General features: G+C 40.4%; 1 protein-coding gene across 2 annotated transcripts in view; it reads right to left on the reverse strand.

Annotated features, from left to right (window-relative positions):
• Nucleotides 1-1,428: 1,428 nt before the first annotated feature.
• The window catches only part of ednraa (endothelin receptor type Aa), a 30,898-nt gene continuing 5,713 nt past the window's right edge, over nt 1,429-26,613 (reverse strand). For both annotated transcript variants that reach the window (XM_054779099.1, XM_054779100.1), the window contains exons 3-8: nt 23,688-23,815; nt 16,218-16,416; nt 15,611-15,763; nt 13,287-13,420; nt 13,085-13,193; nt 1,429-10,727 (exon numbers count right to left, since the gene is read on the reverse strand). In XM_054779099.1, coding sequence (XP_054635074.1) covers nt 10,590-10,727; nt 13,085-13,193; nt 13,287-13,420; nt 15,611-15,763; nt 16,218-16,416; nt 23,688-23,815 — 861 coding nt within the window. In that variant the 3' untranslated portion in view covers nt 1,429-10,589. The remainder of the gene's footprint in view (nt 10,728-13,084; nt 13,194-13,286; nt 13,421-15,610; nt 15,764-16,217; nt 16,417-23,687; nt 23,816-26,613) is intronic.

The raw sequence follows: 26,613 nt of genomic DNA on the forward strand, positions 1-26,613 counted from the left end.
AAAAAGAAAAATACCTCTGCTTTTCAAGAAGTCTTTTTTTCGACATTTTTTTAAGTCAATTTGCCATGTCAGTGTAATTCCAATTCCTCACATTAGTACACTTTGCTGTGTACATCCCGTTCTTCTCTTATTCAGCCATGTTGTACTGAGCAGCCAGGATGTGGACGCACGTGTCACGGTTCTGTGGTGATTGTCACACATTTCCTAAGAAGCTAAGTATGTCTGCGTTAAAGTTCTTAGGTTTAATGTTACTGTACTTTTTCCTGAAAATCATAGTCAAATTCCGCATGGTTTGACTTTGGAGGCACGACGGTATAAATAAATGGAAAAACAGCGTTGTTGATGGCGTCAGCAGCCAGAACTTTCCTCCCTGTTTGCACCGTGTCTCCAGTGGCCCGCAGTCACAGAAATCACTGCTTGTTGCAGGACAGATTGTTCATAAATTTTCAATTTCTCCTTTTGGCTTTTATGAATAAGAAATGGTCTTTGCCACTAGTGATGTGAGCAGCTAGCGCCACATTGGATCGCTCAGAGGGAATGCCGTGCACGGTGATGAGCACGCAGGCCAAAGCCGTAAGGGCAGTGTAGATAAACATATGTTGGGTTTCATCACACCCGAAAGGTATTTTAGCTTAAAGGATGTGGTGTACATCCCATTCAATGATGTAAGTGGGATCAGGTTTGCGGAATTTCTATCAAAGTACCTGGTGTAGTGTTGTTTTATTACCAGCTGAAGTTAAAAATTACAAAAATGTGACAAAGTTAGTCATCATATGCTTTATCGAGTGGCATATTAACCTGGTAAAGGGCTCAGGGGCCTTTTGGTTTGAGCAACTGCAGCGGGTGATATTATTAATGCGTAGTAATTATAGGTCATTTTCAATTCAAAATAGGTTATGTATAACAAAAAAAAAGGCATTATATGTAAAAGTGTATGCTCAGCAGCACCCCCATGTAGTCAGAATGGTACAATCTTGAGATGAGATGAGTAAAAAAAATAAAAATAAAAATTGGAGAGAAAAAACAATCCCCCCCAAATTAAAAAAGCATAAATAATAATAATAAATAAAACTTTGCGGGTATGTACTACACAGGGTTGGGCATCATTAGAATTTGAACAATTCCGGTTCTCATTCCTCGTTTTGATTCTGATTCCTAATGATTCTTGATTCCAATGCTTTTAAGAGGCAGGGCCATAAAAGTTTGCATGGTTTAAATGAGGGCGCTAACTGGAGTTCTTTTTGAATAAAATTTCTGAACTTCTCCATACATTTTTTTTAATCATATGAACTTTTTTTTTATCAACTTGACTATTTCTCACAGGGCAATTTTCACAGGAGTACACTTTCACAGAAGATGTTTACTTTTGAAAAGCGCATGAAAAAACATTTGCACATATTCTGTTGTTTATGTATTAGTGTTGCTGCAGGCACTTAAACATGCACTGACCTGGGTGTAGAATATCAAACAACTTGTAAAAGCTTTGTCTATGAGCTGTGAGTCTTGAGCTACCATATTAGCACTAGTATACTTTGCTGCCTCAATGTTGGTGTTGGTGTATCTTTTATGACACCCTTATTTTGGTCACCACAAGTAAACAGGATGTAGTGCAAAGCTCTCTTATTTTGAAGACCAGAAGTGTGTTGTGTGTGTTGAAGGTCTCTTTTGCTAAATGAGATGCGCTGTGTCGTGGCTCCCATCCTTTACACCAAACTTCCACATCAGCAGGCATCCTGAAAGCCTGGGTTACATTGGCATGAGACAGATGTCAATTATTGTTTGACTTCCCTGATTCTGACTGCATTGTTTTATGTTGCATATGTTGCACTGAGCCAACTGCTCTTTTTTTTTTTTTTTTTTTTTTATGAAGTTAGGCCAAACTTTGTAGCCGCTTTTTCTTCACTGGTGCTCGCCGGCTTCGTTTTCATTCATCCTTTATTTAACCAGATAAGCCCCTTTGAGATAAAAAATCTCTTTTACAAGAGTGACATGGCCAAGATGGCAGCATAACACAACATTTCTGAAAAGACATTCCCAACATACATTTACAGTGAACAATCAACAGTTTCAACAATTTAAAAACAGTTACATTGACCAAGCCTCTTTAAAAATAGCCTTAAATTCTCCTAACGCAACAAGTTGAGATAAGTTTGTCATTTTGCAGAACATTCCATGAAAAGGGTGCAGCGTACCGGAATGCTGTCTTACCTAGCTCTGTTCTGGCTCTAGGAACAACCATCAGTACGTTTTTCTGAGAGCACAGAACATACCGCTGTTGGCATTTATGCATGTACAGTATGTACAGAGGTAAGATGGTAGGAGCCCAAGAATACACTTATAAATGAAAGTCAACCAGTGAGTCCACCTGCGAACGTACAGGGATGGAAACTCAGCTGCAGCATGCAATGTACAATGGTGAACACCATTGCCACAGCCAGTTATGAAGCATATAGCAGAGAGTAAACAGTGTCAAGCTTTTTTTCTTTTTTTTTTATTAACTGTGTGATAAATAAAAACGAACACGACAATTTTGCCAGTCTCGATATATTGGCATGTGCATGCGTGTTTGTTTTCCTCCACTCTCTCTACCAAACAGGCTGGATGACAAGACCGTTCACGCTGTAGGTCTGTCTCAACACCTGGGCGTGTTCTATAGGTTCTATAGGTTCTATAGGTTCTATAGCGGAATGAATGGAGTGCGTGAATCTCTTCTTCCTTTCAGTCATTCAGTCTCTTTGTCCCAGCGGGGAGAGGCAGGGAGCTAGCGAGTGCACACACAGAGCAGAGCAGAACAGAACAGAGGAGGTCACCATAATCCAGCAAAGGTAAGAAAGTGCAGAAATTAAAGGCTTCCTTGTATAAACTGAGAAGCAGGATTTATTTCTGAAGAAAAAAACAACTTTTAGCTTCAGTTTACATGCAAGATGCTCAATATGTGATGATATGCTCAATATCCTGCCCCAAGTGGAGGAGTTTAGGTACCTCGGGGTCTTGTTCACAAGTGAGGGAAGGATGGAACGCGAGATCAACAAGTGAATTGGTGCGGCATCTGCAGTGATGCTGACTCTACATCGGTCTGTTGTGGTGAAGAGAGAGCTAAGCCGAAAGACAAAGCTCTCAATTTACCGGTCGCTCTACGTTCCTACCCTCACCTATGGTCATGAGCTTTGGGTAGTGACCGAAAGGACAAGATCGCGGGTACAAGCGGCCGAAATGAGTTTTCTGTGTAGGGTGGCTGGGCTCTCCCTTAGAGATAAAAGATAAGGGTCATCCGGGAGAGACTCGGGAGTAGAACCGCTACTCCTCCGCATTGAGAGGAGCCAGAGGAGGTGGCTTGGGCATCTGGTCAGGATGCCTCCCGGACACCTCCCTGGGGAGGTGTTCACGGCAAGTCCGACCGGTAGAAGGCCTCGGGGAAGACCCAGGACACGTTGGAGAGACTATGTTTCCCAACTGGCCTGGGAACGCCTCGGGATCCGCCGGGAGGAGCTGGACGAAGTGACCGGGGAGAGGAAAATCTGGGCCTCCCAGCTTAGGCTGCTGCCCTCGCGACCCGATCTCGGATAAGCGGTAGAAGATGGATGGATGGATGGATGGATGCTCAATATGTTATGACAAATTTGTAAGACAATATGTAGGAAAAAAATTTGATTGATAATAATGCCTAAGTACTTTTACGATGAGACCATCTGAATTTCTTTACCTTCGTTTTGGTTTTAGGGAGCTGAGAAGGTAGCTGTTTTCCATTTGCAAAAACCATAACTTTAGATTTGTCTGCATTTAACATTAGCCTTAGCTGATTTAGATGTGACTGAACAGCATCAAATGCAGACTGTAAGAAATTGAAGGCTTGGTCAATTGAAAGAGAGGAACAATAGATGACTGTATCATCTGCATAAAAATGAAAAAAGGCGCTCGATGCGCTCGTCTTTGTTGGTGTTCGCGGATATTTTTACGGTCGGCAGACAGGGCATTGAAACTAGGAATTGAAATTTAAAAGATCTGAATGATTGTGTCTTTGGGAGCAGTCACGTCAAGAATCACGACTTCAGTGAAAGTAAAAGTAACCTTGAATGTTCATTTATCCCTTTCAGTCATCATTTATGTGTTTATATGCCTTTACAATTGTTTTGTGCATGTAAAACTGTAATCGTAAGACTATAAAAATGTGTTTTGTGTTAACATTTTTGTGTAATCAATAAATAATCAATTGAATGTGCAATAAATAAAAAAGAACACAACAATTTTGCCGGTCTCGATATATTGACATGTGCATGCGTGTTTGTTTTCCTCCTCTCTCTACCAAACAGACTGGATGTTAGGTAATTGGCGACTCTAAATTAGGTATGAATGTGAGAGTGAATGGTTGTTTGTCTATATGTGCCCTGTGATTGGCTGGCGACCAGTCCAGGGTGTAACCCGCCTCTCGCCCGAAGTCAGCTAGGATAGGCCCCAGCATGCCCCCACGACCCTAATGAGGATAAGCAACATAGAAAATGGAAGGATGGATGTTCATTATTTCTTGAAGTGCAATTCTGTTTACAGAGACTTGATACTCTATTTTATTTTTTGATTTTATTGTTGTGTGTGTGTGTGTGGTTATTATTGAAGTGTGTTTTTTGTGTTTGTTTTTGGTTGTGATTGTGATTTTTATTTAACTACAATTTTTACTAAATGAGACTGAGTCTGTTGATTTTTCATTGTTTTTTGGTTTGGTTAATTTATGATGTTTATTTTTATTTCAAAGGTCTTGACTTTCCAATTACAATGTTAAATACTCTTAAATTTAAGTTTATTGCTTTTGATACGGTGTACTTGCATTATTATGCCATATATTATCGTTACATTAATGAAAAAATGGTCTCAAAATAATGTTGACAATAATATAGTTTATTTTTATTGTAACAGGCCTAATTGACATTATTTTTTATGACCAAAATGAATTCAGTTAGTGTCCGCTTTGGTTAGAGTCCTTCTGGAAGGAATTCATGATTCTAACCAAGGCTCCACTGCACACAGTAATATTACAAGCCAACACGTATACCTACAAATATTTTTGTTGTCTTTGTTGTTCTAACATTACAACTTAGTTCCATGTTGTCCTAATACTCCCTTGATTTTGAGAATCATTTTTCAGATCATTCTTGTCTTGTTACTGAAAAAAACAGCACACATTCCTGCCGTGTGAAAGGACTAAATCATGACATCTCAAGCTTCCATTGATCCTCTGTTGGCAACACACACGACTGTTGAGTTGTGCGTGTCAAATTCCCATCATCAAGCAAGCAAGTGAGCGAGCGAGAGAGCGAGTGCCTCACATCCTCTATGGATGGAGATCAGGAAGCCTTAGGGGGTTGCTGGGATCACAGGGCTCAGCAGGTCGCAGTGCTGTGCAAAATCATTCCCAGACGTCGTTTTCTCACAGATGCCGAAGGGAAGCACATGGGGCCGCCTCCTCCCACTTCCCCAAGGAAGCCACATTAGCAGCACGGTGGAAATAAACTTGCACTGGACATATATTTATTATGATAAGAAGCAGCGCTAACGTCATGTCAGCAAGGACAACAATCTGACAGAACTTTCGGAATATTCTGGGCATATTTAGCCTGTACACACGTGCAAAACACTCCAGCTGAACCCTTAAAAACGTGCTCACATTCAAACAAACACAGCCACACATCAAATACTACTGTATAAGGCAGTATAGTTCTTTTTGGAGGGAATACATGGCAAGAAATAGACACATTGGACCTAGTTTGCATTGTTTGTTTAGGTAATGACTTGATAGAAACACAGACAAAAATATATATTTTTGAAAGCAAATTATGCGTTTTTATGTTTTAGTACATATGAACAAAGCCATTCGACAAAGGCAGGGGTGTCCAAAGGGCGGCTCATGGGTCGTTTGCAGCCCACGGCACATTCTAAGAATGTAATTTAACAAGAAATAGCAAAAATGGAAAAATCTGAAATCATTTTACAGAAATCAAGTCAAAATCTTAAGAGAAAAAAGTTGTAATTTTACATGTATAACGTAATATTACGAGGAAATATAACCTCATTTTTAGTATCATAAAATTGAAACATGAAAGAAAAAGATGTTAGTTTTTTTCAAGTCCTAATATAAAATAAGTTGTAATTTTTGGAAAATTAGTTTGTGGGAAACATAATGTTACGAACATGTGAAAATTAAAACTATTATGGGAATAAAGTCATAATTATGAGAAGAAAATTTACAAGAAGAAAGTTATAATAGTTGGATTTTTTTTTAAATGCAGCAGAAATGAAATAAAAACAGGTGCAAATTTACAATCAAGTAAAACAGTAAGAGAAAAAGTCTTATTCTAACGAGAAAAAAAAGTCGCAATTTTACAAGAATGAACTCACAATACTGTGATGGAAAAGTAACAAAGTTTAAACATTAAAGGAAAAGATATTCGATTTTTAAAGTTGGAATATCATGAGAAACGAAACAACAAAAAGTTGTAAATTTTGGGAAATTAGGTTGCAGAAAAAAATATGTTACGAGAATAAAGTCATAATGACATGAGAAGAAAATGTACAAGAAGAAAGTTTAAATAATTGGAAAATGTTTTTTAAAAAAAACTGCTGTAATTTTATGAGAATGAAGTCAAAATATTAAGAGAAAAAAGTTGTAATCTAATGAGAAAAGTTGTAATTTTACGATCATAATGTAATATTACAGGAAAAATTAAAAAAAAGATAGGATCATAAAGTTGAAATGTTAACACTTTTTTATAGTCATTATATGAGAAACAAACAGAACAACTAATAAAGCGATCATTTTGGGAAAATTGGAGGAAGGAAGTTGTCATATTATGGGTATAAATGTAAAATATGATGGTAATAAAGTCATATTCTTTTAGAAGAAAATTTACCAGAAGTTGAAATAGTTGGGAAATTAAGAAAAAGCAGCAGCAGAAATTAAATAAAAACTGAGTTTTTACAAGAATCCAGTCAAACTATGAAGAGAAAAAAGTTGCAATTTTCTGAGAATAAACTTGCAGTATTGTGCGGAAAAATAACGTTATTTTACTATCACAAAGTTGAAATATTAAATAAAAATACTTTCGTTTGTGAAAGTCGTCATATGTGAAACTAAACAAAATGAAGTTGTAATTTTTGGAAAATTAGGTGGGAAAGTTGTAATATTATGGGAATAAAGTAAAACTATTATGGAAATAAGCTTATAATATTCCGAAAAGAGAATTTAAGAAGAAAATTTTAATATTTGGGGGAAAAAAACAACAGCAAACCTGGGAAAAAAGGAGAACTTTTTAGCATATCTGCATAGGTAGCTTTAAAAAAAGATATCAAAGTGGCCCTCGCATTCTTTGATTTTGCACTATGTGGCCCTCGCTGGAAATAGTTTGGACACCCCTGGACTAAGCTATGTTAGCACGATGCTAACTTTAGCTTCATGTTCAGCAATCCACTTTTCTGTAAAAATAAGTCATTTTGGATAAATAGTAATGGATAAAATAATGTGATCAGTCACAAAACAGAATAAAATAGAAATAATATGAAGAAATGTATTTATTTTCATGGTGTATTAATGTGAATATTGACTTTTATTTTATTTTATTGTATTTTTTTAAGTACGGTAGCTATTCCAGCTGCAGGCTGTTGTATCCATCGTACTTTTAATCCGCCTGTCAGTCAGTACACAGTGAAACTAGTCTGAGTAATACTAACAATTACTGCAAAAAGAAAACACTTTATGAAAGTGGATATAGGATTATGCTTGCATAAATGTCAATGTGCGGCAAAATTCCCATTGTTATGGCGAGACAAAAAGCTAAATGGGCGATTTAAAGCGTTCCTATTTGTAATGTTTAGTTTTTCTTTGACGTGATTATGAACGTCAGGGTTTCCCCAAACATTTTCAGGCCAGAGCTCAAAAGTTATGACCATAAATGCACCGCTTAATTATTCAATCTAACTGTAGTCATCAGATGTGTGGTCTACAAAACCAAATAACCGCCAGCCTCTCGAGTTAGCGCTAGGTCAAGAAACGGTGTCGCTGTTTTTTTGTTTGTTTTTTCAATTAACTCCACATGATGGCAGTAGCTGCATGTGAAGTATCATGGGTGGTCAGCATCCAAAAGCTTTATCTAGCTCTGCATGCCCTTAAAAATATCCGTTATTGGCGAAAAACTCATGTGTGTTGTTGTTTACAATGAACTCATCGGCGCTATTAATTCTGACTGAGCAGTTTGCACCTCACCGCTATTCCAACATTGGTTGTGTTACTGCTGTGTTATCAGTACGCTTGTTAATAAATGACCATGTGGTCAAAGACAGCTACGTTTTCCTTTTCCCTTTCTCTCTCTAAAAATGAACTATATGAAATACATTTTATAATGACTCACATTTAGGAAATAGACTCTCTACAATTATTGCCTTTTTGCGCTTCAGCAAAGTAAATGCCCTGGCTCTAATTTGAGAATTGACAGTAAAATACATCATGTATTGCCCTATAATGTCCATTAACTAATGATAAAAACAGATGATTTTAATTTGTCAGGCCTCCCCTAAAGCCTAGGTTGCAAAACTCGAATAAAACGCAAGAAACGGCTGCAGAGGTTCTTTTTCATGTCAAACTCTACGGCCGCTTCCGTTTTTTTACAGGTTGCAAAACAAATTTGCACACTTTGTACGTCTTCATGCGTCGTCCGTACAGCCAACGTGTATCTTTCGTACGTTTTGTTTTGCTGGTGTCAGGCTTGGGCAAAATGCCTATTTTTTTGTACGTCGCACTTGCGGACTCCTACGTCCACCCCACATACGTAATTAGTGTGGCCAATGAACGTTCAGATGTGTGTCGGGATGTTACTGCATCATGGTCAACCGCAAATGTTCTCCATGACGCAACAATTTGGGGAAAGCCAAAAATCGCACTTCCAAAAAATCGTATGTCTTTAAACTGATTTTTTTTCATTTTAAATAATAGAGTACGTGGTTAGCGTGTTTTTTAGTTAACGTTGAAAACTTATGCCACAATTTTGCCTCTGTTTGCGTTAATTCTCCGGTTAGCGTAAAATATAGTGCGTGTCTTGTTGTGTTATTAATGCACTGCTCGAGTCCATCTGAATTGTTAATATATTTTTTTAAATCAGAAAACATCCTTCCTTGGTAGCATCCTATTAGCTAGCTAAACAAAATGGCAACCGGAAGTTACGTCGCCCATCTATGATGTCATCAGCGGCTGACTCTCAAATGTTAACACAAAACATGTTTGTATAGTTTTTTAATTCTAGTTATGCACATATAAAACAATTATATATATATATATATATATATATATATATATATATAAATGAGTAATGAAAGGGATACATAAACATTTAAGTTACTTTTATTTTCATTGATGATGTGACTGTTCCCAAAGACACGATCTGGCAGCGAGACAACACACGGATACCATCTTCCTGTTTTGTCAAAAGTTATTTGTCAAATTCAACAGTGTTTCTCACCTTCTTCATCAAAATGCTGGCACTTGCAACATTCTTTGGCTCCATTTTGGGTTAAAGTCTTGAGGTGAACTATTGATTACACTATTGAATTCAAGAAACAACTCGTGTCAAAACAGGAAGGTGGTGTCTGTGAGGTGTCTCGCCGCCACATCGTGTCTTTGGGGACAGTCATGACAATCATGTCTTCAGTGAAGGTAAAAGTAACCTTAAATGTTCATTTATCCCTTCCATTCATCGTTTATATGCATTTAGAATAGTTTTCTGCATGTCAAACTGTAATTGTAAAACTATAAAAATGTGTTGTGTGTTAACATTTGTGGCTCTCTGGAATGGATTAATTGGATTTGCATTATTTCTTATGGGAAAAATTGATTTGGTTAGCGTTCCAGTCATACCTTCTGGAACGAATTAATGACGCTAACCAAGGTTCCACTGTACTGTATTTCTCTGTACAAACCACTGTAAGAGTTGTTGGCACCAGCATTCTGCATGCAATCACCTGATGCGAATGAGCTGAGATAACATTTAGCAACAGCTTGAAGCAATTTCCAACTTAAGTTCACCACTCCTCACCCACAGTCGCCCATTTTGGGCGCTGACCCTCGGTTTGGGGAAACCCTGGTTTACACCAATGACTTGTAAAACGTGAGACCATTCAAGGCAAAACGTTCCGACACAAGGACACTAAATCAATGAGTAATGAGTACACCCACAGCTGTGTTCAATGGGAAATGTATGGTCTCTTTCCTGTTTCCCAGCACACGGGATCGGTGCCAGTGCTGGCCTCCCATCATTCCCTTTGACAGCCGCTTGTCTGCTTTTTCCTTCCCAGTAGCGCTGCTGCTACCACCGCCGTTTACTGGAATCATGACGGGGGTGCTACTCATTGACAGTAATTCACAGTTTAGCTGCATCCTCCCCCACCCCCCAGCTCAGTCCACTTCCTTTTCAACCTTATTTCCTGGCTTCAGTAGGTTCCTAAGTGTGTTTCTGTTGATAAAAAAACAAAAGGTGTCATATTAATGCGTGCATTTTAGGGTGAGGCTAGCTGCGGCGACTGAAGTGGTTGGAAAGAGTCCGTGCGGTGAGGGTTCAGTCGCTGTCTTTCCTGAGGCTGCGGTCGGTGAGCACATTGTTGGGTTCGGGGCTCTTACACTGGATGCTGGTGCCGTTCATGGGCCCGACGCTGCTCAGCTGGCTGTCCGAGTAGCACCAGCAACACAAGCACGTCTGTGGAGACAGGATGGATGAGTTCACGAGGAGGTCTTTCCGTGCTAAAACTACAAGCATGTTTCATCTCCGGCCTTTAGACACTTCTCTGCTTTTTATGACCTCAGCCAACACAGTGGATTCATAAATCATCTTGCATGCTACTCATGGAACGTCATGACTGCTCAACCAAGAAAGCCAGGAGTGCACATTAGCCTCATAGCCGTTGTTTACACATCTGGAAATGCGCAAAATGGTCGTAAATTTACGAGGCAAACATAAATCTTCATTACATTTGTCAAGGTTTTCCTTTTTCTTTTTTTTTTCTTTTTTTTTTTTACATTAGCTTGTTAAAAAGCTTAAAATGTAAAAATGTTTTCCTAATATATTTCACTTTATTCTCAAAATATTATAATACAACAAGTCATACTTTAGACAAAGTTGCAATTATTACGTGAAATTTTTTTTATTTTACGAGAATAATATCATAATCTATGCAAAAGTACTTGTGTTGCATTAGGGTTAGATTTTGACATTCTTTTGTTAAAATTAAGACAATGTCCTAGTTATAGCAACATCTTACATGGAAAAACAATGACTAATGTATTTGCAAAATATTCTAATTAAAAAAAGGAAAAAATAATACTGCGACACCAAAGTCGTAAATAGAAAAGTTGCAATCTGGCGTGTGCCAGTTGATCAATGCACAGGTGTGGCTTAGAGTGCCCACAATAAAAGGCCACTCTGAAATGTGCAGTTTTGTTTGATTGGGGGTCTCTGCGGTCTCAGAAAACCAGTCAGTATCCGGTGTGACCACCATTTGCCTCATGCAGTGCAACACATCTCCCTCGCATAACGGCTATGCGAAGTTGCTGGACGTTGGCGGGAACTGGTACACACTGTCGTATACGCCGATCCAGAGCATCCCAAACATGCTCAATGGGTGACATGTCAGGTGAGTATGCTGGCAATGCAAGAACTTGGATGTTTTCAGCATCCAAGAATTGAGTGATCCTCGCAACATGGGGCCGTGCATTATCCTGCTGCAACATGAGGTAAAGTTCTTGGATGTATGGCACAACATTGGGCATCAGGATCTCGTCATGGTATCTCTTTGCATTCAAAATGCCATCAATAAAATGCACCTGTGTTCTTTGTCCATAACAGACGGCTGCACATACCATAACCCCACCACCACCATGGGCCACTCAATCCACAACACTGACATCAAAAAACCACTTACCCACACGACGCCACACACGCTGTCTGCCATCTGCCCTGAACAGTGTAAACCGGGATTCATCCGTGAAGAGAACACCTCTCCAACGTGCCAGATGCCATCGAATGTGAGCATTTGCCCACTCAAGTCGGTTACGACGACGAACTGGAGTCAGATCGAGACCCCGATGAGGACGACGAGTATGCATATGAGTTTCTCTGAGACACTTTCTGACATTTTGTGCAGAAATTCTTTGGTTATGCAAACCGATTGTTTCAGCAGCTGTCTGAGTGGCTGGTCTCAGACGATCTTGGAGGTGAACATGCTGGATATGAATGTCCTGGGCTGGTGTGGTTAGACATGGTCTGCGGTTGTGAGGCTGGTTGGATGTACTGCCAAATTCTCTGAAACGCCTTTGGAGATGGCTTATGGTAGAGAAATGAACATTCAATACACGAGCAACAGCTCTGGTTGACATTCCTGCTGCCAGCATTCCAATTGCACGCTCACTCAAATCTTGCCACATCCGTGGCATTGTGCTGTGTGATAAAACTGCACATTTCAGAGTGGCCTTTTATTGTGGGCAGTCTAAGGCACACCCGTGCACTAATCATGGTGTCTAATCAGCATCTTGATATGGTGCACCTGTGAGGTGGGATGGATTATCTCAGCAAAGGAGAAGTGCTCACTATCACAGATTTAGACAGATTTGTGATGTGGAAAACGTTTTAGATCTTTGAGTTCATCTCATCTCATCTCAAATGGGAGCAAAAACGAAAGTGTTGCGTTTATACTTTTGTTGAGTATGTATACACACATACAGTACATACACAAAATGTTTTTTCTCTTTAGATTTGGTGGGTGCGACTGATATTCAGGTGTGCTCAATAGTCCAGAATTTATGGTATTTGCTAGATATTGATTTGAAAAGAATTCATAACTCATACTTAAGACAAAGTTGCAAATTTGCGTGAAAAAGTTGTAATGTTCAGAGAATAATGCTATAATCTACACAAATGAAGTGTAAATGTTGTTTTACATGAATGAAGTTGTACTGGCACAAGCATACATGTATACAGTACCTGCTATATTTTTTAAGGGGGTTTTGAGATTCTTTTGATAAGTAATTGACCATCATCAGCTGGAGGAGGTAGTTTACCTTAAAGCAGTTTTTGAACTTTTTGCTGACAAAGTAGAGGATAATGGGATTGATGCAGGAGTTGACGGTTGCCAGGTTGATGCTGAGGTAATCCATGACCAAAAGGAAGCTGAAAATACAACATGAGCGCCAACCATTGTCATTAGTGCATGTAGAAGAAGGCAATTGTAAACTTTCACCCGCTCCCCATCATCCGACTTACTTGAGCAGATCGCAGCGCATCTCGTCGTTCTGGGAATAGATGGTCTTCTTCAGGATCCTGCTGAGGTGAAGTGGGAACCAGCAGAGGGCGAATATGAGGACGAGACAGAAGACTGCTTTGGCCACTTCCCTTCTCTGCAGAGACGAGTGAAAAAAAAACAATGTTAACTCTTAAACTCTTGACGCTTCGGTTCCCTCCTATTCTCTCTTTGGTCAGGTATGAACACATTTGCTGAACTTTACTTCTAAACTAACTTGAAGTTCAGCATCAATATGCTCCAGCTGACTAGCCAATCCAGTTTTAGGCCAAACTGCATAATGGCGATGTTACTGGAGTCAGTAAATGTATTCAAAAAAACGCACACGATGAGAATATTGTCATACTTGCTCAAGCTGCAAGTTGTGGTGGGAAATAATTTGCTCAAATAAAGTTTTTTTTTTTCGAGTTACTTTTTATGAGAAAAAAAATAATTTTACGGGAATAATATCAAAATACTTCACATCTGAAGTTGTAATTTTAGGATGCAGTATTACAAAAATAAAGGTTTACGCTGATGCCCGTAATACAGGGTCAGGCAAAATGATCTGACACATTTGTAGGTTAAATAAAAGGCAAATAAAGTAAAGAAACAAAAAAGTGTTTTTATTTTTGAAAAGTACATATAACGCCATTTTGCTTTGTTTCTTTATAATGCCATTGTTTTTTGTTTCTTTTTCAGTTGCTGCCATGAATTGGACTGGTGAGCATCGCGCTTTCATTGTGGAAACGTTTATCAAAACAAACAAATCTGTAACTGCAACACAACGAGCGTTCCGTTTGCACTTCAATCTTGGTAGACATGATCCCGTACCAGCTCCAAACACCATCTTGTTATGGGTTACCAACTTCTGAACTACTGGATCTGCATTGAGTGTGTGGACAATAATGGATCCCATTTGACTGATTTAATTTTTAAAACATAATGAAACAGAATGGCATTATATGTACTTTTCGAAAATAAAAACACTTTCTTGTTTCTTTACGTTATTTGCCTTTTATTTAACCTACAAATGTGTCAGATCATTTTGCCTGACCCTGTATTACCAACTTCACAGGGTGTATGTGTTCATGACAGAAAATCAGAACTATCCCTTTAGGCCTTGGTCACAACCGATCATACGTTCTCCTACGGCCGGTCTACGTGCAAAAAAAACTGAAAAGAAATGCACGGCAGGAGTGCATGTGACATGCTGACTGTAGACTGGCCGCAGACCGGCTGCATAGGTTTTTTGTCATGTCAAACAAACTCTACGGGCACTTATGTTTTTTTTTTTCAGGTTGCACAGGGTTTCCCATATTTCCAGATTTTTTGAAGCTGTGGTGGTGGGCTGCATGGGAGGCACACTGCAGGCGCTGGGCACATTTTCCAATTCATCGTGAAATAGTAGTTTAACAAACGAACTTGGAGAAAACACATTTCTACACTAGTTGAGTTCATGATACGAAGCGCAGCCATTAAACTATTGACTTTTTTTCTCCATAAGTAGCCGCTACAAGTGAACAGATAACTTTTGTTATTTTGTTACAGCATTTTACCGCTCAGTTAGTTCATCCGTAATTGGAATAATAAAGATGAAAGTTGCATTATCCGTGTGCTGCTGCCGACATCTGTTCTCCCCTTTTTTTATGCCGCCGCGGCACAAGAAGTGACGGTTATGACTTAGGTAAAGCGACCAACACTACCTTTGCGATCGCTGTAATGGGCACCCCTGATATAGCGTATATGTCCATTCAGACACTGGATTACTCAACATTGTTTTCAAGTAATAAAAACAAAACCACTCATTTCCAAAGTGTGGCAGCTTTGATTGAGTCGTGGCTCCCCACCACAATCCACGACATGTAACTGAAACCCTGTTGCAAGACAAACTTACGCACTTCATACGTCGTCTGTACGGCCAACGTGTGTCTTTCGAATGTTTTGCTGGTGTCAGGTTTAAGCAAAATGTCAATTTTTTTTGTGTAAACAACGGACTCCTATGTGTGTAGTGTACTGTAGACTTCTACTGTATTAGTTACTCACTCGTAAGTATAATACATGTTTTTTCTGTTTATATTCTTGATGCATTTTGTTCCATTTTTTAAAAAATTGCTGATATCCACTGGAACTACTATTAACTCACCTTTTAAAGGGGCCAGAAGGTCACATTGGAATCAGGAGAGGCTAAGGGGTTATTTCAGTTGAGGGATTTTAAAAGTTGTGGGGGCAGTAAAAAGTCTTAGTAGTCAAGGGAAAGGGTAGTAATGCCCAAGGGCTTGTTGAATTTTGGGAGTTATGGTCCTACCTGTTTGAGGTGCTCGGTAAGGGCGATGCGTAGGCTGCCGTTCCTGTGGTTGAGCATTTCGTAGGTCATCAAGGTGTAGAAGATGGCGGTGCAGGTCAGCGGGACGCAGAAGTAGAAGCCAAACAACCACCAGTCCTTTGCTTCCTTGTAGAACTAAGCAAACGTGCCCATGTTAGACTTCCAAATGATTCGTTTTAATAACAATGCATGGTCAAAGACAACAGTTGAGTCATGGTCATAGTGCAGTAAACACAGCTGTAAGTTTTGTTTTATTGAGGCTTCAGTATGTTTTTCCGAAGGTCTGAGACTGATTACTCCATGATGATCTGCACATGTGGCCTCGGGTTTCAGGTCTCGGTAATTACACTTGGCCTGTAATCAATTATGTTCTTTGGAGACATGGAAAAAAAAAAAGCCTAAAGCTGAGCGTTGGAGAGTCTTTAGTAGTCTTTCCAGTCAGGAAATACAGCAGAAATCATCCATACATGCAGCTGGAGCTCTTATCTTTTGAGTCTGGTTATGTTTTGTCTAGTTCCTCAACAAAAGTACTACATTTTTACTACCAAGCACATTGTGGATGTGAGTCAGGATAAATGTGCATACGTACCATCATGAAGTCTGATTTGGGGTAAAGCATGCAGGTGCGGAGGGTTTCGTTCCTGTAGTTGAAGCTGACCATGTCGAAGACGATGGCCTCCGGGATGGCCAGGATGAGCGACAGAACCCAAATTGAGATGATTTCCAGGACCGTGAAGAGCGGAATGCCGACACCCTGCACTCGACTCCATGATGCTACTGCTCGGTACCTGCGACACGGGAGGACATGGACATCTGACTAATGATAAGATGCTGAAATCACCATCCTGTCTTACCAGGGTATGCCAACCCGAGTCAAATTGTTGCAAACCAAACAACAGTTCATCCATAAACCCTGATAAATGTCCAAGACTTCCAGAAGTACTGTGCGCTCGAAAGTTCAAAGCCAACTGCACAGCTAATGGAAGATAAAGCAGCGAAGACATAGGAGACGCCATAACGTAAAAGACGTTGTTGGTGCTATGCAATTTATTTTGCTCCAGCGAAACATGGTGGAAGGTTTATCAAGGGACGCCGATTTTTAAATTTTGGCCCACAAATACGGGAGAGGCTGATTTTTAATTGGGCAGATTGAATTTTCTCTATATTTGTTTTTTAAATTAACCCTGCTGAGGTTGATGATTTTCAACAAATTTAAACACCATTGGAATATTGTTAACCATGATCATTTTGGTCAGAATAATCACCATATGAAATGTTCATAACATTTTATTTTAAACTAAACTGTATCATTTAGCAAAAACATGGTTTTGTAGCGATGTTATAGTTGTTTTGGGGGATTTTGCTAAGATGTAGATGTGTTTGACTTCCCTTTCTTTGCGGCACGGTTTAACTGGAGGTTAGCTCAGCATACAGTATAGTATATGGCAGGGGTCACCAACGTGGTGCTCGCGGGCACCAGGTAGCCCCCCACGACCACATGAGGCGCCCTGAAGCCTGCTTTCCATTCAGCTTTTCAGTTAATAATGCGAGAACACTAAAAAGAAATGCATTCTGAAAAGCAAAATGTGAGTTGTGGATACCAGCATGTTGTTAATGTTCTGGTAAAACAAGCATATTCGTTTTTGTTTGGGTTGAAATAAGCTATAAAAATAATTGTTACAAAAATGAGTAGCTCTTGGCCATTTTCATTTTGTAAAAGTAGCTCTCACAAGAAAAAACGTTGGTGACCCCTGGTATATGGGCTTGTTAGCGAGAATATGTACAGTATAGTCTGCCTTATAAGTATATAAAGCACATGCAGTCATCCCTTGTTTATTGTGGTTAATAATAATAATAATAATAATAGTAATAATAATGGATTGATTTTATATAACGCCCTCTCACAAGGTACCCAAAGCGTTTCACAGTGAAGTGAACCCATTGTTCATTCACTCTGTCACACACTGGTGTTGGTAATCTAGATCTATACCCACAGCTGCCCTAAGGTAGTCTGACGGGAAGGCGGCTGCCAATTCATGCCTACGGCCTCTCCGACCACGACCAAACATTCATTCACATTCATACACCAGTGTGGGCTGCACTGGGGGCAGGGTGGGTGAAATGTCTTGCCCAAGAACACATGAGCACAGTTTCTGGACGACCTGCTCTACCTCCTGCGCCACTGCCACCAAATGGTTCCAGACCTGACCGCGATAAGTGAATTAGTATTCAATATTAACTAAAATACATTTTATAGAGAATAATTAGTTTTACATGGAGAAAACAATGCTGAATCATTATAAATGAATGCGGACTTCCCGTACAGCTTACTGTTTCTCACCTTCTTTATCCAGTTGTTGGCACTTGCAACTTTCTTTGGCCCCATGGTGGGTTATGTAGCAGTAGCAGGCGCACTCAATAAAAAAATTACAATGAGTCAGCAAATGCGTAATGTGCTTTGTTTGGGCGCACAATTTCACGGGACGAAACAGTGCAAATGGGCTAGTTTGTTACGTGCAATACTGTTCAAACACAGGGGCAACATTTTGGCGAAAAATTTGGACTAAAACCAAGGTTTGACTGTACAGTCATCCCTCGCTGCATTGCGTTTTTTCAAAAAAGGATTAGTAGATTATTGTTGTTTCGTGGTTGAATAAAACATAAAAATGGCAAAATGAGTGAAAATACAACTACAAAGCATTCACAAGACGTGATATATAGTGTAATACAGTATCTGTGACTTTACGACGTCAGTTGGCTGGAGTTGACTGTGACCTGAGTGCTAGCAGCAGGTTAGCAGTGTAGAGAGTGGCTGTGTTCACTGCATGTGTTCTCTGCTTGTTTATAAAGCGATTGAAGTGCATTGGGAGTCTCTCCTTAACTCTTTCAATGCCAAAGACGTCTATTGACTTCTTTTGCTTTTTTTCACGGAAGCTACAGATCAAAGTCTTATTCATGTTGTGTGTGAATTTCTGACTTGTAGGCAATGTATTTCTGTCCAAGTAGGGGGCAACAGTTCTCTTTTCCTCCAACCAGCAGCGACAGATTGTCTATGAAGAAGACGGATTGTGGGTTGAGAGACGAAAATGGCAAAATCCATGCAGAAATCGAGCGGAGACAAAAAATACAGGTAGCTAACACTGTCACAGAGCTTGTCTGGCGGTGGATCTGCCTTTAGTAGTGACGCGATCGCGAAAGATAGAGGTGACATGGGTGATGTAGGTGACACAAATGCATTTGACAATGACAGCCGAAGCAACATGCTAGTGGTTAGTGTTGCTGAGACGTGTGTGTGGGTCGGGTGACTCAGAACCCGACCCTGAATCTTCTGACGAATGGCTGCCGTCTGGACCAGTCAGCAGCAGAGATTCATCCCCACATCCAGCAGACCCCACCGTCACTCTGCTTCAATTTGCTTCTCTGCAGAAAAAGCTAGTTTTCTCTGTTTTTTGGTCAAAATCAGGTCTTTTTGCTGAAACTACCCTATGTTCTACCGCCAATATCTAAAGACCCAAAAAGGCTATAAACAAACTTTTTTTTTTCTGATGAAAGAAAGTTTCATGTTTATGTTTATGTAGTCCTAAAACTCAATATTGTGTGGGTCTTCAAAGTTCAGCAAAAATGCCCAAAAACTCTGGCAGTATGGAACTCTCTGCTCTGAACATGGCTGGCAGTCAATGGGTTAATCCTAAACAACGCACGACAGACGTATGCTACACTGGTCCCTCGGTGTCAGAAATGTTACAATGATGAGAGCTGTCAATGCTAACGTGTGAATCTATCTTATATTATTTATGTCTAAGATCCCTTATTTTATATGATGTCTACTATATTGGGTAATACAAGTGTAAATGTGACTGTAGGGGTGTTACTTCATATCTGCAGGGCTCTAATAATGGTAAAAACTGTATTTAGAAGGTAATAAAAAGGTTTTCTATGCTCTTAACTACAAAATATTCCATTTACTAATATTGAAACCTACTTTGCAGAAATTCACTTATCACGATTAGACCTGGTAAAAACCGTGATAAACGGGGGACGACTGTAGTGTGCAAGGTTAAATCCAAAAAGACAAACGCTTGGCATTTTACAGTTTTATTCCAGTTAATTGTAGCAAAAAGAAACATTTCCATTACTCTATCTGCGGCAGCACACCAACACAATAAGCTGCCGAGTAAGTGACGACTGTCAAAAATGTTAAGAATTCATGTGGTGAGATGATCAATTGTTTATTTTAAATATCTAATATTTATAATATTTTATGCAAAAAGCCTCCTCTGAACAGACCGGCCCATGTTGGCAGAGGGGGTCCGCCTGTTGGCTCGTATTATCCCCTCCCTCGCTCGCTTGTTTGTTTCATTAATGGTGAACCACTTGTCGAAATGTTTTAGTAAAATGGCGCATCAAGATTTTATGGGGCAAAAACAATATATTTTTCATGACACGTTTGAATTTCTCTGTCGAACATCATGGCGGCATGTATATTTTACCAATGTGTGGTAAACCAATCCGCCTTTTTCTCATCCTACATCGTGGAAACAACGTTGAAGAAATTTCATAACATAAACTTTGTGTGTGTGTGTGTGTGTGTGTTTAAGTTCAAGTTTAATTTCCTGTTACCATAACCCTGACCTTAAACTAACCCGCATCTTTTTATCAAAGCGACTTTTCTGAAAACAAGCCGCTCTTGAAGGCATCTCTTTCCTATAATAGAGCTCATTAACTGCGTCTCCTCTGATAGGGCCGGGAAAGCCTCTTATCTCGCCAGTTGTGTCTGCTATGCGCGGGGAGATGGCACCGGCTTCTTTTGCACTTGGCCGTCATTACTTTTTCATGGGGGAATTTCTATTAAAGGCACGGCCGGAGAAGCACTTCACCACACACTGCTTAGCGATGCTAACGTATACGCTGGATGCTGCTAAATAGCCTTCCATTAAAGCATAATGGCCATCTGAACACAATACAGTCATCCCTCGCAATATCGCGGTTCGATTATCGCTCCCTCGCTATATCGCGTTTTTTTCAAAAATGAATTAATAAGTGATGGCTGTTTCGTGGTAGACTATGGCCTATTATTAGTCAAAACATATTGAAGTACAAGTGATATGTAGTATTGTGGTCACGAGGTGACAGTAATGGCACAAAACACTGAGACATTACCTTACATGACATTATCTTAACACTGCATGAAGTCAGCCATAACATGATAGAGTGAACTAAAGTTCTCCTTCCATTTCGGGTGGAAGTGGTAAGTTTTTGGCTCCCAACCTGCCACTGTAAGTACGTACTGTCTACTTCCTAAAACGCGGGCAAAATTTGGGGATCCGTAGGTAGTGAGTACCGCCTCAGTACGGATTTGGGAGCACGCAGACACGCCGTAACACTTTTAGTGCAGGAGGAACTGCAATCGGGCTGTGTCGGGGTAAGGATTCACCCCAGTACGGTTGATGCGGGTGCCCTCCACAGCCAATGAGTGCACAACGCACTGACTCTGTGAGCACGCACGTGATAAGTGCGCTGTCCGTGCTTACTCGGCACTTCCCGAGTTCAACTGTCCAATGAGCATGCAGAACTCATGTTGACCGTACCGAGTGAGCAGGTGCTCCGCACTTCCAGTACAACGCACGTTGTGCGCACTGACATCTGCAGTAAAGTCAGGATGACGGCCGAGTGCCAACATTTCATCTCCAAGATGCCGGAGACACAGAAGAAGGGGTCAGCTGCATCTGCAGCTCAAAATGCAGCGGATACGGCCAGAGAGGCCCAACAGAAACGGGCCACAGAAGATGAGAGGGCCAGAGAAGAAGTAGAGAGGAGGAGCGAAGAAGAGTCAGATGGTGACACCATAGAGTCTGATCATGAGGAAGGTGCTGCTGGAGGTGCTCTGCCACGTGAAGATGCTCTTGCACCATCAAAACCCGTAGTCTTTGTGGTGGAATGGGCGACATCTTGAGACAGCATTAGCAGGAACTTCTGGAGAACCTCGAAAGGTCATCCTATACATAACACCCCGTCTCTCCCGGCATCGGGTGGAATCGCACGGAGATCGTACGTTGCAAGCACATTGTAAGCACGTACAACTCACTTACCACATGCGTAACGTACGATGCACGCAACCGCTCATGGCCAGGCCACGTACTTACACCTTGCGCCACTATGTGAGTGGCGTGTGTTGACGTACGCCCTCCCTGCTCCTGCTAATCCGTCCCTACGTTTCCAGAAAAACCTGGCGGCCGTGGCCTCTCCAAAAAACATACGGACTTACGTTGGTTGTGACCGGGGGCTTAGGGGCTTAAGTTTAGAAGAAATCAATTTGAGGCTAACTGGTTAGCTCGCTAGCTTGCAAGTCCCTGCAGCAAAAGAGTTGCAATGTCATGTAAACAATGATTAATATGGGTGTAAATGTGACTCAAGGGGTGTTATTTCATGTCTACAGGTCTCTATTAATGTTAAAAAACGTAATTAGAAAGTCATAAACAGGTTTTCTATAACCCAACTATGAAAATATTCTATTTATTTACATTGAATCCTATACTGTGGAAATTCATGTATTGCGGTCAGGTCTGGAACCAATTCATCGCTATAAACAAGGGACGACTGTACAAGTATCGTCGTGTCTTATATTCCGATGAGTATGCCCAATTAGTGTGTAATTCTGTGACTGAAAAACCATTACACTTAAATAGCACAATAATAACCTTATTGATAGTTATCTCTCCTTACTGTTATGTCATCTAAAAACATTACTTTTCCATGCTAATACAGTGGAACCTCGGTTAGCATCCGCCCCGGAATCACCGCTTTCCCGAAATTGTCTCAATGGCATCTTGTTTTCGAGGTAATATTGTGCTTACTTTGTATGATTTTCATAATGAGAACATGTTGAAAACATAGTTGTAAATGACATTTGTGGCAACCCCTAATGTGGTCAAATTGCTCTGGAAGACATGCTAGCATGCATGAAATGCAGAGATCCTTCAACTTTTATCATTTGGCAAATGCAAACACATTTTGCTTGATGGTGGCCATGTTGTTCAACCAATCTTGTTTGAATCTTACACACATGCTTGTCAGGCCCCGAAATGTGTTTACCAAAGTTCATGCTGATTCAGATAAAAACCTTAAAGTTACAGTGGTGTGTAATGTGGACATGTGTCAGGTCAACTTATAGAGGTCCGACTTTGGGATTCAATTACAGCGCCACCATGTGGTGTATTTGTCAGAAAAATAATAGCTCAGGCATCACAGTACAGGTGCATGTTTTGACAAATGGTCACCTTTTTGTGTGCAGTGGTTCAAGCTTGCGTCCACAAACAAATAAGGTGGAACCTCGGTTAGCACACACTCTAGTTAGCATGTTTTTGGTTAACAGCGTACAATATGGCACACGTATTGTCGTGTTAGTACATTGCATGAGTCCAACTGTGTTCTTGATGTATTTTTGCCCGGCATCTCCTTGTTAGCAGCCAGTTAATTTGCAACTACAGTCGTCCCTCGCCACTTTGCGCTTCAAATTTTGCGGCTTCAGTCTATCATGATTTTTCAATAATATATTAATTAATAAATCATGCTGTTTTGTGGTTTAAATTGTATATATATTTTTTGCCTAAATTAAGCATTTTCAAGCATAAAAATGGCCAAATGAACTAAAATACAAATATAAGGCTTTCAGAAGACACAGTGATTATTTTCTATTATTGTCTACTGTATTGGGTAATAGGAGTATAAAGGTGACTGGGTGTTCTTTCATATCTAGAGTGCTCTAATAATGTAAAAAAATGTATTTAGACGGTGGTAAGCAGGTTTTCTATGCTCCAACTACGAAAGTATTCCATTCATAAATCAGGAATCGTACTTCGCGGAAATTAACTTATCATAGTTGGGTCTGGAACCATTGTCCGTTTTAAAGGAGGCCTTAGCGTATTTCCTATGTCGACTCTCGCCTCGGATCATATTCAGGTTCCACTGTTGAGCTATCATGGTTCATTATATTTTTGCTACATGGCAACATTGTGCGAGTTTCTGTGCACGTCTCCTAGCGACTGATTGAAGCACCAACCTGTCAACACTGAGGGCACACAGGTTGAGGACTGTGATGCCCACTGAGGCTTTCTGCAGGAAGGGAAAGAGCTTGCAGAGGCACAAGCCCACGGCACTGTCGTCAAATGGCCAGCGTGACGCCAGTAGCTGGTGGAGGAAAAACAAAGACAGTCACATCTTCACAAAGAGGCTTGACAGAATTTGCTGTTATGGATAAAAATTCTTGAGATGAACCCATTTTGGACCATTCCATTGTATCTCAGTGCACAAAGTGAGATCCATAAAGGCAAGAACTTCATCAATCACCTTCTAGGATGGACTAGAGTGAAGATGAAGAGCCATCAGTGAAGTGTAATAGTGCCCGGATGCTTTTGTCCATTAACGTTATATAAGAGATGGCGTTTAATGTCTCATCTTAGACTGAATGCATCCTGTTTATCGTCCTAAAAACCATATGGAGGTCATTAGCCTGGTGCAACTTCACTTATTCCAGGTCAAGGCTGCGTGACTGTCGTCATCTTGGCGCTGTTCCTTCCAGAGGATATGAGTTGCGTTAGGCATTAAGATAAAGGAAGAAGCCCCATGTTGCTTCCTGGCCCTCCTATTGTTTACTCCAGCTGTTTAAGTTTCTCACAAAGGAGAAGAAAGGAAAGGAAAACCACGTCACCTTTTTTAGCCTGTGATTATTTTTGGCTGCGCTGCCTGATGTAGCCTGCCGCCGACGACAAAAAGCTTCAAAGTGGTCTTGGCATCGTCGTGCTTTGGGATTATTGGTTCCTATTTTTCACATGTTGTCTTCCTTGGTCAAAGTCATTGCGACCTACGCCAGACTACTTCATTTATCATGAACCAAACCATTACTTTTATGTGTTTGCTTTAAAAGAAAAGTGATTAATCTTCATAGAGTGGGTATTTTCATAAGGACTGCAGATAAGCACAGTGACTAATGTCCCAGGTCAGCACAAGGCTACACGCATGTTCAGCCACAGCCTGATTCCAGTGTTTATTTTAGCCCGCCGTATCCCCATACCTCTCATCACCAGCGCGGCCGTACAACGAAGATAACGCCAGCAAACGCTGATTAGGCTTTCCCGTCTATTTGTGCCCTGCCTCGCTGCAGACACTTCCCGGCTTTTCTCGCCTGGAAGGGCTTGTTTGTTTATGTCGGCGTGTTCATCAATTGATGCATGTCATCGTTGACCAACAACTTGAAAAACGTCCAGCAGAATGCAGACTCTTTTACGCAGAAAAGATCTGGTGTTTATTCCACCTTTGCCTTTTACACAGAAGCCAACGAAACCCAATATTGTTGTAACTATGTGCGCATTCACACAGCATCCTGCGATCAAATAATCAAATACATGCCTTTGTTAACTTCTCAGTTCATCACTTCATGCTCAATAACCAAGCTCAAGAGCCAACATCCGACACTAGCCGACGCTGGTCAGACTAGCTAGGACAGCACTAGTCGACTGGAGGGACGAGAGCTGTCCTATCTACTCTGACCTAGTCACTGAGCAGGAACGGACATGAAACGTCTTCTAAAACAACCTGAACAGTCCAGTTGCTATCGATTCAGTGCCCTGAGAATACAATGACTGATACTACCGAAAATGGCGAAAAATAGCTAGCTCAACGTTGCCTCCCCATTCCGTGTTAGGGCTTTTCTCACACCGCTGCGAAAACGTGGCAAATTACCGACTTTATTAGTGTGAAAAAGGCTTTTAACACAGATTGTGGCATATTACTTAACTGTTTACTTAACTTTTCCTTTTTTTTTATAGTCTTGCCGATCCGATCCGGTATCGTGTATCCGGCTCTTCAAAGCATGAAAAAATAATGCAAGGAAAGTATTGCTGAATTTCCTTTTTTATGACACAGCATGACCAACAATATTGTTTGGCTTTTGTAACAAACCTCTGTGAGTCAGGTCCTTTATCCAATAAAAGTCCATCCAATAAAAGGTGAAATTGGAAAAAATGGATGTGCAAAATACTTTTAGGGTAGGACTAATCATTTGACATCATTATAGATCAATTTGTGGTGTGATGTAGAATATATGACTTACAGTATATATGACAAAATCTCTTAAGGCCCTATGAAATCAATTTAATTTTTTCACAAATTAAATTTTTTCCCTTTTCTTTTTTCCTCTTTTTTTTTTTTTTTACCAGCATAGAGTGTGTCATATTTGGGTTAGTGAATAAAATGACCATAAATGAAATGCAAAACGGCTTACATTTATTGATGTGATACATCATTGGCCCATTTTGTCCAGTAATTGAGAAATGGATGTAGCTTGGCTAACTTTTCTAATGGGATGTCAGCCTCAGCACAGGTTGCTACAAAATCTTCAACAAACTGTAACGCCCGTGCTTGTGATTAAGGATGTAGTCACAGATGTAATTCCAATCGTGTTATTGGTGTAAGATATTTTTATGATACCCTTATTTTGTTTACACAATTAGACAAATGTGACATAGAGCGCTCTTATTTTGAAGGCCGGAATGTGTTGCGTGTGTTGAGAAACGCAACTGACGGTTGCTCTGAGCTGGATGCAAGAATAAACGTGCCTCTCGTCTTTTTTCCGCTCAGAACCTGCATGTCGTCAGTGGGCATTGTAAAATGGTGCTTTCATTATAAAATGGTCCTTACAATAAAGCGGTAAAACACAACACGGTGAAAATATACTCATCCAAGCTGAGTCGCACACGCACATACAGCTACACACACTCACACACACACCGCTACACTACTGAACTAAGCTAACCCTGGTAGATTCCATTCACGTAACAGAAGAGCTACGGCGCCGAATATCCAGCGTCCAAAGTGAAATTGTGGTGTTGCGTTTTCTTCCTCTTGAGGGTGGCGGGAGTCGAGTGGCAACCAGATTTGAGGCGCGTTACTGCACCTACCATGTTGGAATGTGGCTTAGAGTTACGAAC

The sequence above is a fragment of the Dunckerocampus dactyliophorus genome, chromosome 6 (assembly GCF_027744805.1).
Source record: "Dunckerocampus dactyliophorus isolate RoL2022-P2 chromosome 6, RoL_Ddac_1.1, whole genome shotgun sequence".
In the NCBI taxonomy this organism is placed as follows: Eukaryota; Metazoa; Chordata; class Actinopteri; order Syngnathiformes; family Syngnathidae; genus Dunckerocampus; species Dunckerocampus dactyliophorus.